The sequence below is a fragment of the Ursus arctos genome, unplaced genomic scaffold (genome assembly GCF_023065955.2).
Source record: "Ursus arctos isolate Adak ecotype North America unplaced genomic scaffold, UrsArc2.0 scaffold_3, whole genome shotgun sequence".
In the NCBI taxonomy this organism is placed as follows: Eukaryota; Metazoa; Chordata; class Mammalia; order Carnivora; family Ursidae; genus Ursus; species Ursus arctos.
The window spans coordinates 84,066,320-84,080,042 of NW_026622985.1; the positions used below are offsets into that span (position 1 = coordinate 84,066,320).

A 13,723-nucleotide genomic window follows, 5' to 3' on the forward strand; every position below is an offset into this window, starting at 1 on the left:
AAATGAACTTAGATCCCACGTATTCTATTGGGGTTCACACAAATGAGAAAGTTTGTTTGAAATCAAGAATCTGACATCACCCATACTGCTAGTGAGATGCCCTTCTTAATTTTCCTTCTGTTCACCCCATTTTTTTCTTAGTAGTGGGATGAAATGTTTTCTCCTTTGAAATTATACTTATTGCCAAGGCGACATGCCTTTGCCCAGATAAGCCACACGAGGTGCCTGTTTGTACATGGTATGGGGCCACGTGGTCTCCAGGTGATGAGGGATTGTACTGGCGGAGCTGTTTCCTTTCTCCCAGTTGCTGTCCCATTCTGCTTTGTCCTAAGCCCCAGGGAAATGAGTAGTGGCAACCGTATGACCCCTTCCCTGGGAAGAACTTCCTTGGGATTTCTTCCATTCACCCTCCCCTTCCCCTCCCCCAAGAAGGCTTCACCAATGAACAAAAACAACGCAGATACCCCATCTTTAAGGTTCCGAATTCCCAGAAAGTTAAGAGCAAATATATCGGTCACTGTAGAGAAGTGCCTGCAAAGTGCCAAACCACCCCTGATAATCTGCTCCAAGCCCGTGGGAACTCTGCGTCAGCCTGGGGGCAGTGACCCAGGACCGCTGGTGTTTTCAGTGCATTATCTTTTTTTTTTTTTTTTTAAGATTTTCTTTATTTATTTGACAGAGAGACAGCCAGCGAGAGAGGAAACACAGGAGGGGGAGTGGGAGAGGAAGAAGCAGGCTCCTAGCGGAGGAGCCTGATGTGGGGCTCGATCCCAGGACTCTGGCATCACGCCCTGAGCCGAAGGCAGACGCTTAATGACTGAGCCACCCACGCACCCCTTTAGTGCATTATCTTAAGCAGTTCTCCCCGTAAATCTGTGAGGCAGCTGGGACGGTCTGGTTTCACAGATGATGACTCCAGAGTATAGAAAGGGCAAATGACATTATGTCATCTCTGCTGGAAGGTAGCAGGGCTGAGCTGGAACCCAGTGTCTGCCCAGCACAGCCTGTGTCTTCGCAGTAAACCCGGACTGTGTACACCATCCCACCCTCTCGAAAAGCCGTGCATCCTGTTCCCTTATTATCTGTGAGCCTTGTGCCACCAGCCAGAGAAGGCCTACATTTCCTAAAGCACAGGGGCTCGTTCTTATCCATGCTTTGTATTTCCCAGAATGCTCTGCTCTTAGTAGGCCCAGCAGATTCATTTGATGGATGGGACTCCCTGCAAGGCTTCAGGTCCAGTGAAACTCCCAGGGGAAGTCAGAGCACCATCAGAACCCTTCCGTGCTCTCAACAAAGCTGGTATCACAGGGCCCAGAGGGCACAGGATGGGCATGTGGCCCAGAGAGGGGTAGAGTTAGACAGAGAGGAGCAGACACAGCTGTGGCACAAGAATGAGAGGTGTTGATGAAAAAGTGTCAATTATAAGTAAGCCTAGATCACTGTGTAGACTTCTGGGGCATATTATTACATAGAAGACAAAAGTGAGTATGAAACCTCATTCCGTCATGCCCGACTGACTTCTTAGGTCAGCCATGGTCTGTGTTTGCCATAGTTGCGGTTTATATAGACGTCCAGGTTTGTGTTCCATTGTTTGGTTTATTTTGGATTAACAGTATTTTGTTTGCACATTACTGTTGGTTCACATGGTTCACACACTTGGCTTTACTGACAGTGTGGTCCTGTTGCTGTCTTGTAATCCGTTTTCTTATCTTTCCGCTTGAGTTTTCAATATGTTTTTTAATATTCAGTATTTAAAGTTTTAGTATTTAAAGTTTTTAGTATTTACTACATTGATAAAATATTTTTGGGGTGGAATTACTGTTTTAAAGGGCACAAGAAATAAGAATAGTGCTCATTAGATCATTGTTTGATAGTTTTCCAGAAAATTATTATATGTGCCCAGCAAGTTATCAATGCAGTGTTTTAAAAAAGTTTGTTTTTTTTTTTTTAATATTTTTTGTTCATCTTTTGCTCCTGGGTGAATATTTGAAGTTATTGAATGTTGTTTTTCTTTGGTCTCCTATTTTTGAGTAAGAACAACTGATGTTGTTGCTGAAAAGGGTTTCCTAGAATAGTCTGTTTTGAGAAAGGGTGTGAAGTGGATGAGATGTAGCCTGAGGGATGAATAAGAAAGATTTTTCTGGCACTCGGGAGGTGACGCGGAAGAATATATTGAGAGAGAGGAGAAAAGGCAGAGAAGAGATGAGCACGTGAACTAAGTGAATGAAAGGAGAGGAGAGAAAATGAAAGAAATGGTGGTAAGAGCAGAATTGAGGTGAATTCTGCGGGAAGACGAAGAAAGTCTGAAGTGATTGCCGGAAACAGAAGGAGGAAGGGCAGGAATGGAAAGCGTTCAGGTGGAGGGGGTGTCCGCACGGCCGGAGGGCAGAGGCCTCATCCCCAGTCTCGCTCAGACTGAACAGACAAGGGTCCAGGCAGAACAGGAGTGGATACGGGTAGCTGAGTTGGCCTTGGCGTATTTTCAGTAATGAATTCTAACCCCACAGCCAGAAAGACTTTCTCGTGCAAGGAATTATTGTGGTTAAGTGAATGAAAAATAAACTTTGACTGTTGTTCTCTTTTTCTCATCAGAAGGTGGATTTTTCCTACAATCAAATTTCTGAAATGGGTGATTTGTCGGCATATCAGGCTCTCACTAAACTCATTTTGGACAGTATCCTTTGAATGAGTAAAGGGGAAGTTTGGGTAATAGGCCCCTTACTAAGTGTGTACTGGATAACTTGGAGTGGTACCAGATCAGCAGTTTACTGGAGATGTGTGACTAATTTGAATGATGAAGAATTGATATTCACAAAATGAAGAAAGAGATTTTATTTACCAAGGAGTAAGATTGTAAGTCAGAGCTTGCGAAGAGCCTCTTACACCTGAGAAAGCTACATGAGACCATCATTCTTCTGATAAACATAGGCTTATTTTTAATTCTAGAACCAGGTAAGTTCTGTTTTAATTGACTCCTCTCTTCAAATTTACTTAAACTTGTGCCCTTAAGTCAGTATCTGGAAATCCAGATATGACCAAAGGAGAATAAATGATTTATTTTTTAATTTTATAAAAGAAATTATAGTAACCTCCCTTTTTTTTTTTTTTTTTTTTAAAGATTTTATTTATTTATTCGACAGGATAGAGACAGCCAGCGAGAGAGGGAACACAAGCAGGGGGAGCGGGAGAGGAAGAAGCAGGCTCATAGCGGAGGAGCCTGATGTGGGGCTCGATCCCATAACGCCAGGATCACGCCCTGAGCCGAAGGCAGACGCTTAACCGCTGTGCCACCCAGGCGCCCCTATAGTAACCTCCCTTTAAATAGCAAGCTTCTCTGGCATATTTAAAATGTACTTTCGTTTTCTCAAAAAAGCAAAACCTACGCCTTTTGATGAGTAACCAGCTTCAGAAACATACCTACTGCAGGAGTCAGGCTCCCACGCAGAGCATTTACCTTGAAGTCCGCACGCTCCAGCTTCGGGAGCCTAACGGGTTAATTGGGGATCTGTGAGTTTAATGAGCTTGAGTCTCTTTACACCAGAGACTGATGTTTTCTGGGTGATAAGGGAGCAGCATCTTGTCTTTCTCAGTACCTCTCTACCCACCTGGGGATTCTTCAGGGCAGAGTGGGGAATGAATTGATTGCCCTTGGGTGCCTCATTCCAGGGACAGGGCAGCAGTTAGAACACTACACCTGTAATGAGACTGAGATGTGGGGAGAACAGAAGGTCTATTGTCTTGAAGACATATTTTATTGGGGAGAAAACCAATATGATGGGAGACTTTGAACATAGCGCCACGCTCTTTAGAACCGGTGTGTGAAAATGTGCCCTTAGTGGACATTTAGATGGTGCGCTCGAAGCAATCAAGTTCTCTCTCCTAAATGCAGCCTAATGAGAAAATGATCCGAATGAGATGCTCCGATGGCAAACTAAAAGTAGTACACGTTAGCAGCCCCAGTTGCAATTCAGGACATAGACACATAATTCAAATGTAACATGGCGGCATTCCTCACCTGTGTCTTTAAACTGCAAACACGAGTAGCCAAAACAAGCTACCCTTCATAAACTCTTAAATAACTTCTTAGCTTACCATTTTCAAAAGATAGTACGCTGGTTTTTAAACAGTACTGAATATGCCTCTTGTTCAAGAGTGTCACATACTGTGTATAATTATGTTATTAGATAAGATTTTTGAAAAGACTAAAAAACTTTGCAATAAAAAAGAATTTTTAAGCAACATTTTTTTATGCCAGTACATTTGAAAACTTAGATGAAATGGATAAATTCCCAGAAAAATATGCACCAAAATGCTGATTTGGAAATAGAAACCCTGAGTAGTCCTGTAATTATAAATGCAGTTCATATAAAGTTAATTAAATTAAAATACTCATATTAAAGAAAAACCCCACCAGATCCAAACTGCTAAGAACAGATCTTCCAATAATGAACAAAATCTTTCAAAGATTAAGAATAGAAGGCATATTCACAATCCATTCTAATGAGACTATTTTGATATCCCAAAGCAGATAAGGAACAATAAGAGAAAGGAAAATGACAGACACTTTTCACTCATGATCTAGATGTAAAAATCCTAAACAGCTATTGGCAACCTGAATCTGATTGTTTGAAAAAAGATAATACACCATGACCAAGTTTAGTTTATCTCATGACTATAAGGATAGTTTAATATCAGAGAGTCAATACATGTCTTTAACTATGTTAATAGATTAAGAGAAATAAACCATATGAGCAGTAGGTTTAGAAACTCAATAGATAGAATTTAATAAAATCTAATTTACAATAAAAACTATGAGTAAGCTAGTAATAGGGAATTTCCTCAACTTGATAAGGTCTATAAAAATATTTGAAGCAGAATTTTTCCTAACTGGGGACATGTTCTAAGCATTCTTTAAAATTGGGAACAAGATAAAGATCTCTACCGTTGCCCCTTCTATCCATCATTGTTTTGGAGGTTTTAGCCAGCACTATAAAATAAGAGGAAAAAAAAATTGAAAGTATAAAGATTGAAAGTAGAAGATAAAAGTCTTTTTTTTTTTTTTGCAAATGATATTATCCATAGGGAATATCAAACATAACTTGCAATAAACTACTAGAAATGATAGTTTTGGGAGTTTAGCAAAGTAGTTGGATATGACTTCAATAAACAGAAATCAGTTGCATTTTTCTACATCACAAACAAGCAATTAGAAAGCACAACTTAAAACAGAGACCCCCATTTACGAGAGCAATAAAAATGGATCTTATTAACGATAAGACCTGTGGGAGGAATATAATAAAACTTTATTGAAGAGCATTAAAGACCGAACCAAAGAGAAATATATTCCATGTTCCCAGATAGGAAGACGGGAGAAAATAGAAAGAGTTTTACAGAAAATGAGTCAGATAAGGCTAATAAACATATAACTAGATGTCAGCCTCATTTGTATTCGGAGAAATGCAACCCAAGACCACACGAGATACTATATTACATCCATTCAATTGACAAAATTTAAGAAATCTATAATACCAAGTGTTGGAGAGCGTGTAGGTCAAGAGGATGTCTTTTTTTCTTCCTTTGGGTATGAAATTAGTTCAACCACTTTGGAGAGCAATTTTATGCTCTTTTATAAAGCTGAACATTCAAATTCCCTGTGGCCGAGCACTTTTATTACTACATATGGGAAGTTTAGCATTCGTGTATCTGGAGGCTTGTAGAAGAATGCTCGTAGCAACACTGCTTGTCATAGCAAAAAATTGAAATAGACCATATGCTCATTGATAAGAGAAAACACAAATTACGTTATACTCATAATAGCATATCATACAGTAGTGAAAATGAATGAAATATATCTCCATGCAGCAGTAGGAATGCTAGTTAATAAAACTAAATATAATTTTAGTATCACACCAAAAGGGAAAGGGAAGAGGAAGTGGGCAATTCAGCATAGTGGTCATCTCCAAGCGGGAGGCATTGGGTGCAACAGGAGGGACGTGCAGGGGTAGATGTAAGTTACTGCTCCTCTTCTTCTTGGGCTGGAAGTGGGGGTCATTTCAAGAGTGTTCATTAGATAGGCGAGGTATGGGCAAATGCTGTACCTGTGTCCATTAAAAATGTTTTAAATCTAAAAATTATTCATTTCTTTGAAAATAGTTATTTACCAAATTTCAAACTTGAGCTTGTATCAGAATCCCCTGGCAGGTTTGTTGAAACATCTCTTGCTGGCCTCCACCCTTAGAACTTCCGGGGGAGTGGTTCCGGGGTGGAACCTGAGACTGCATTTTCAACAAGTTTGCAGGTGATGCTGATTGCTGGTCTGAGGAGTGCACTTGAAGATCCCCAGCTTTAAGCTAGCCAGCCCTCTCTGTTCTACCTTGCAGGGCATGCTTTCCTAATCTGATGCCATTTCCGTGTGTCCTTTTTAGGGGTTTGGTTGTTATCTTTTTTTGCTTTTTATATTTGTTCAGGCTTTCCTTAGTGGGCGAGTGTGTCTTTTCTATTTGAGGGGATCAAGTGCACTTCTATTTAAAATAAAATAAAATTGTAATTATCAACATTAAAAAGCACTTCTTTAAAATAAACACAAGTCAGTTAATCAACCTGGTAATGCTGACATTGTGATTGTAGATTATATTAGTGCCTCAAAATGGACTGGTTAACTATGAGAAATCAAGTTTTTAGTTTATCTTATGCTATTTTGTCATTCCATTTGTGGATAATTGATGATCAATTGATAATCATCCTAAATCACAAGCTGATAAACTTTGTCAAGGATAAGTCAAGTATTTCTTAAGAAAGAATGCTGTGTATTCTTTGCCTGTAAATATTGACAGGTTGATTGTTCATTGGAATTTGTTTTATGATTATAGAATCGTGGAGTTTCTAAAAAGTGATTCACAGAATTTTAGAGATTATCTACTACTAACTCTTCTTTTATGGAAGAGGAGCCTAAGACCCAGGGAGGCTCAGTAACTTGTCCAAGATCATTTGGTCAGTGGTTGAACTGAGATTAGTTCAACCAATTCCATTGTTTTCCCCATGCTGCAATTCATTGAGCAATTACTACTTTCATCACCTAGCCATTTAAAGTGTATGTGTGTTTCATTTCTTAGAGATTCACTCCTATAGCGAAGAACATTTTTCACTGGTAAGGTGATCTAGATCTTTCAGGATTGGTTTTGATTAAAGCTATCATTGCGGTTCTCTCTACTAAGAGAATTGTGATGGATTTCCTACTTATTTCTCAGTAACTGTTTTCTATACACCCGAAGCATATTTTATGATTGCAGACAAATGAATAAGAGCGAATACTGAACTAGTGAATAATTCATGGCAAGCTCTGCAAAGTGCTGACAGCATCACCAAAATGTAAAAATATGTCACGGGGCTTTTCCCTCACTGTAAAATTACGCTTATGGGCCTTTGGGTTCCTTCGCTTCGTTTCTGAGGATCTAAAATTCCAAGGGAAAAGTTTATTCGCAGAAATGTAAAACTTCAGAGCTGGAATGCAGTATGATGATTTTAAGTTCTTTGAGTCTCCTTCTTCTGATAGTGGCCTTTGAAAATTAAAACGTACCTAAGAGGGTTAACCCAGGAAGCTAATTCATTGTAATGGCTTAGTGACTTAGATTGTATTTCTTCTTATTGGAAAGTCCCAAACCTATATGAAAGAACGCAAAAGAATAATGTTCAGAGGAAGGACAAGTAACATTTCGTGCAGTTTCTTAAAATAAGAAAATGAGAGGTTAGGGAGATAAAGGTATTCCTGAAAGCGAGCTGAGAACTCAGAGCTCTGTATGGACCAGTCCTCCATATTGACCATTATCACTGCTGGTGGTCACAGATGATGTGACCTTGGGAGTATGGAGGTGGCGGGGGGCGGGGGGGGGTGGGGTAGGGGGTAGGGGAGGTGTTAAGCTACTATAAAAAGTACTCTTCACTCAGGAACCTGATTATAGTGTTGAAATTCCTCGAAATTTAAGGCGGGGGGTGAAGAGTTAGGAAATAGACAATTTTTCTGAAATGAACTTATTTCTCAGCAGAGATGTGCAGTCAGATCCTCAAGCCTTTGCCCCCAGGGCTGTGAGTGACCACAGAGGTAGCTTCGGAAGCCAGGACTAGCTTTGCAGTGAGGCATCCGTATTCCTCCTCCTTTGGGCCCTTGCAATGCTAATTTCATGAAACCTGACCTGCTGTATTAGTCAAAGCTGGAGAGTGAGCCAGGATATACCGAGAAAACTGGGGTTAGCCTCTGATGTCTTGGAAAATTACTGCATACACCATAAACAAGCTTGCCTTTTCAATTCCCACCCACTAGCTCTTGACAGTTTCAGGATTCCTGTTTCGTCGTTTTCTGATTCTTGCCCCCTTCCCCTGGGAAGGCTTCCTGACTCAGCTCCCACAAGCATTTGTTCTACTCTTCCCCATGAGTATCTTCATTTCGGTTGGAGCAGAACTACCAGGACACTAGTGCCCCCGACATAGGACTTAAAGACTATTGCTTCCTCTGCTAAACTGAGACAGACAGCCATTTGAAGTTTCCCTTGCCTAATTTTTCTTGCCAAAGATTGCCACTCCAAGGACATTTTAGTTCATCTGTAGCTGTGTGGGAGTTTAATCTCTGTTTCCCATGTTTCATGTACTTCGTTACAATCCATATCTGCAAAGATCTGGTCTTCGTTCTCGTTCGAGAATGATTATTTAAACAGCCCCGAGGAAATGGAAGCAGAAAGAGCATGGCGTTTGTGAGTGTAAAGGTTTCTTTGTAGAGCTCTTCTGGCAGGAAGCTTTATAGCAGCACAGTTGAAAATGCATATTTGATGACAAGCGAAACTATGCTTCAGCCCAAGGATCAAATCTGGAACCAATGAAGACAATTTAGGAATGTCTGGTTCATTTGGCAATATTTTCTCCTCATTGCTTCTAGTTTCCTAATTTACCTCTTTCTGTGGCCTACATCTTTTCGGAATAGATGCTGGCCTTCAAGCTTCCATTTTGTGCTTGTTGGCCAGCGGGGAGTGGATGTGATCCCTTGGCCTCACGTGCTTGCAATGTGGTAATGATAGCTGCCTTATAATTGTGAGGAACTTTATGGTTCGTGAACCTCATTCCGATGATTTTTTTTTCCATGATCAAACTCAGTTTTCATGGCAACCTGCTGTTATTCCCACTTGACAGGTGAAAAATCTGAGCAGAGAAGTTAAGTCACGTAACGAGTTGTTAGTGGAGTTAGGAGAACTACAAAGAATTATGAGGGAAAATACCTGTTTTCGTGATAAATTAATGACCCCATCCCTCCCCTTTAAAAAATTCTTTGATTTTACGATTAATGGAAGGAGATAGGTGGGGGGTTGGAAGTTGACCGGAAAAGGCTGCGAGGAAGAAATGGTCTGTCCAGAGTAGATCTCAAGAACTGATGTTGCTGTGACAAATTTACAGTTACAGTAGGCCCTGCCAAGTTGCTTCCAAAGTGGCTCCAGCATAAAGAAGCCTCAGTCATATGAAACAATCCATTTTTCAGAACCTTTAAAATGCTTGCTAAACTGATAGGTGAGGAATGGCGTCTTGATTTGCATTGTCCTGATTAAGGGTGATGGAGTCTTTCCATATGTTTGTTGGCCACTTGCACTTGCTCTTGTGGGAATTTTCTCCATGTATTCTTTCTCCTTTTCTATTGGGTGGTTCTGTCTTTATTCTTTATTAAGTTATCGTCATTCTCTATGTATTCTAGACAGTAATCCTTCATCTATTTCTGTTGCAGATCTGCCCCCAGCCTATTGTTTATATGTACTTAAGTAATTAAGAGCAACAGGAATAAGACCATGAGGTTATCTTTGAAAAAGAAGTAAGAAGTTGGTTTAACGGAAATGTTAAAGAAAAGAAATGGAATTTGAAATTAAGTCCTGAGGAATGGGTAGGGTTTAGGAAGGGTAGGAAAGCAATATGAAAAAAGATACACTGCTAATATGTAAGAAAGTCCTTGGTACATTCCAGAACTGCTGAGAAGACTGACCTGGCAGAATTAGGGCATTCTCACTGGGTTATAATGGAGATGAAACCGGAGACGTAGGCTTTGCTTAAAGTCAGGGGCTTCAGATGCAGGAGTGAGGAATTTGGAATTCGCCCTGTGAGAATTTTTTGATTGAAACATGATATCCAATCAATATTTTGAAAAAATTAACCTGACTACAGTGTGTCAGGTGATTTGAGGCAGGAGGAAATGGATGTTAGGGGTACCCATCGGTGCCAAAGCTGAATTAAGTTGGCAGGGGAGTGAACGGAAAGGAAGGGAATAATTAAAGAAGTGTTTTAAAGCAAAAAATGCCAACTCTTGCTGATTGATTGGATGCCCTGAAGATTACAAGTGGCCGAGAGAACCTCGATGTCTTCAGCTACTAGGGAGGAAAAACTGACCTGTGGTGGGCAAATGATATTAAATCCCAAAAATTTGCCAAAGAAAGCAAGACCAGAGAGAGGGAAATAGAATTGGTGACGTTGGGACTGCAATTTTAGGTGACTGCAAGGATGAAACACAGAAGAAATTTAAATTTTAAAACGACTAGAAACTCAATATGAGGAAACGAAGACGGAGTTTAGGCCTCATTTATTTTAAAGGGAGAAGAGAAACCAGTGTAGACAGAAAAGGCCATTCCTCTCTCTATCAGGGTATTGGTTCTTTACCACCTCTTTGCCACAGGTGACATCCCCCAGGCGATAAACCTTGGCACGTGTTGCCTGCACGGTGACCCTGTATTCCGAAGTCCCGCCTGTGGGAAAGCACGTGAGTTTCTTGTGGAGACCGTTAAGGAACCAAGGGAAAACACTGCCAAGGAGGCAGCTTCGAAGCACCCTGAAATGTTTCTCCTCACTGATTAAAGGAGTCACCTATGAATGCAAAATGCAACTGGGCATACTCAAAAGCTATGTCTTTAAAAAAATGTAAGCAGTGCCAGTATTAACTTCTATAATGAAAAAAATATGTTTCAGGATTTAGTGTTCATCCTGTATTGGGCACGTGTTAGTGCTTTATTAATGCTGTTATCTGATTCTTCTAATGGTGATCTGACACTGATTCTTTTTTTCTTCAAAAAAAATTTGTCTTAAGATTTTTATTTGAGAGAGAGACAGTGTGCGCATGCAAGAGGGGGTGGAGGGAGAGGGACAAGCAGACTTGGGGCTTGGTCTCACAACCCTGAGATCATGACCAGACCCGAAATCAAGAGTCGGACACTTCACCGACTGAGCCGCCTGGGTGCCCCTCTTCAAAATGTTTCTCACGACATTTTCCTTGAACATAGTCATGGTGCATAGGCAACGAGATAGAGGAGGTCGGAGGGCTAGAGCTGTGTAGTGCCCTAACACACCTGAGTCTGGCCAAGAACAAGATCACGTCAATTAACGGCTTAGGCATGCTGCCAATCAAAATCCTTTGTCTGGTGAGTCTAACCAAAACTTATTCTCGATGGAAAGTACTAGTTAATGTTTTAGCAAGTGTATGAATGATAATCAGGATTTTTCAAGTTGACGAAGAGCTGATTTCTCCATGAAAGTTACTGTTTTCTGTTTTGTTTGCTCCTTTTGGTGCCCTATGTGTGTAGGAATGATATTTCATGCTGCAGTAAAGTGATTTTCTATTGGCATCCAAATTCAATTTTTTAAAAGATTGACATTTTACACCGAGAAAGAAAGGAATACTTTTAACAACTATTAAAAATACATTTCATAATGTCTCACTGATGAAATAACATTTAAGCATATTTAAGCATAATATTTATTGCTGTTTACCCTTTATTGTTCTCAAATGAACCATAAGATGTTCTCTGGGCACTGAATTTTATATTCATATATGCTAGTTTCCCACTCTAGAAAACCAGAATTGGTGCTGAGAATAAAGAAACAATTCCAATCAGAAACTTGAAATTTCTAAATTTTTTTCCCATAGAGAACTTTTCTTAAGTTCTATGACGTGTGTTGTGACTGTGAATAAACATGCAGATGATTTATTAAAAAGTCAGCAGAATTACAATAGTTCCAAAGATATATAGAGTGTTTTTGAAATAACAGTACAGCTCACTAATTTAAAAGCTGATAATACAGTTTGTGGATTATTCAGGATTCTTCTTCCTTTCCTCCTTTCTCCTACGTCTTACCCTTGGATGGCTTTGCTGTTTTTTAATTATATCTGTCACAAGGTGGGCAGGGAGGATTTTAAGCCACGAGGCTGATAGCTTATTAATTTCTTATGTGAACTATCCCACAGGAGAGTGTTGAACTGCTATTTGAAATGACATCTTGGGTTATCTGCAGATTTATGACATTTATAATATACTATCCCTGTCTTATTTAACTACAGATAGCTGAAGGTTGGCTAGTGTTAATTTTTCTTTCCCTGAGCTTGGAGCTCAAAGTGCTTTTCCAAGAGACTTCGCTCCCTCACGGCGAGTTAGGTGAGGTCAGAGTACTGGTTGCAGTACCAAGGATGGACGGGAGGCATGGAGAGGTCTAGTAATGGCCCTGAGGACTCCTGTTTTCTGCCCACTGAGACGTGTTAGCAAAGCATAAAAGAAAATGGATTTGTTAAGTTGGTTGGCTAATTTAAAAATTATTTTAAAAAGTCACATTCTAAAAATTATGGTAATTTAGAGAACTGGCAGTATGTACTACTCAGTTGGTACCTTGTTAGAACCTTATCCTTTTCTTTACATCACTTCGTATTGACATTCCCATTAACTAAGTGGAGCATGGTACGTGGAAAGAGATATGGGGGTGTGCTTAGGGGGAGAAGAACTGAACTCATGATTAAGATGATTAACACATAGCACTTTTATCCTAAGAGTTTATTTCAATAACTAAACAAGTAATCCATGTTGACAGTTCCATCTCAAGCAGCTTTTAGAAAAAGCATTAAAGACTTATTTTTTTCTACAAATAAATCGGGGATTGTTCCCAGTCCCTGCCCCCATTACCCAAGATGAATCAGAAAATACCGACCATGCCATCATTCATTTCCCCTTAAAATTTTCGAGAATGGTAAGGGTTTCTTTCACAAATGTTAATGAAATGTATAAGATAAAGTGATACACATTTGTTTGAACAGTTAACGCTTTTAGGTTTTAATTTGTGGAATTAGAAAACCAATTGCTTTACTACTGCAAATAATTCATTTCACATTTTTGTAGAGAAAAGAGAATAATTCGCTATACAAACCAGTTAATTCTCTGCCATCAGCTTTTACAATAAATGTAAGGGGATAATGTGGGTCACTCATGGGCTGTTCTGTCAACCACTTCTCTGGGCAAGTAAGGACAGTGCATTCCACACTTTAAAATTCGTTTTATCTTAATAAGAGCCATTTATTTCTTCCTTTCCAAATTGGGGAGATAAAGACTATTTCTCATTTCATCTGTTTAAGAAAATAGCTTCTCTCTAAAGGCCCCCTTTTCCCTGCCAATCACGATTTTACAAAAAAGAAAAAAAAAGCAGAACTATTCATGCTGATACTGGACGTCCACTTTGAGGGGCAACGTATCCATTTTTCAGCATCGGATAAAGGGTTTGACTAGATGACTTTCAACTCAGAAATGCTGTGATTCTGAATATTTCCCCATTCTGCTTTATGACCATAGGCTAGCTAATTAAACGTTTCTATGCCTCACTCTAGGCTTAAGCAGCTCCCACTTTGAAAGCCATCAGAGCCATCAGAGACGCTGTAAAGATTTATTAC

General features: G+C 39.8%; 1 protein-coding gene across 2 annotated transcripts in view; it reads left to right on the plus strand.

Annotated features, from left to right (window-relative positions):
• Positions 1-13,723, plus strand: part of LRGUK (leucine rich repeats and guanylate kinase domain containing) — a 106,438-nt gene that overhangs the window by 17,853 nt on the left and 74,862 nt on the right. For both annotated transcript variants that reach the window (XM_057304556.1, XM_057304557.1), the window contains exons 5-6: positions 2,593-2,674; positions 11,311-11,435. In XM_057304556.1, coding sequence (XP_057160539.1) covers positions 2,593-2,674; positions 11,311-11,435 — 207 coding nt within the window. The remainder of the gene's footprint in view (positions 1-2,592; positions 2,675-11,310; positions 11,436-13,723) is intronic.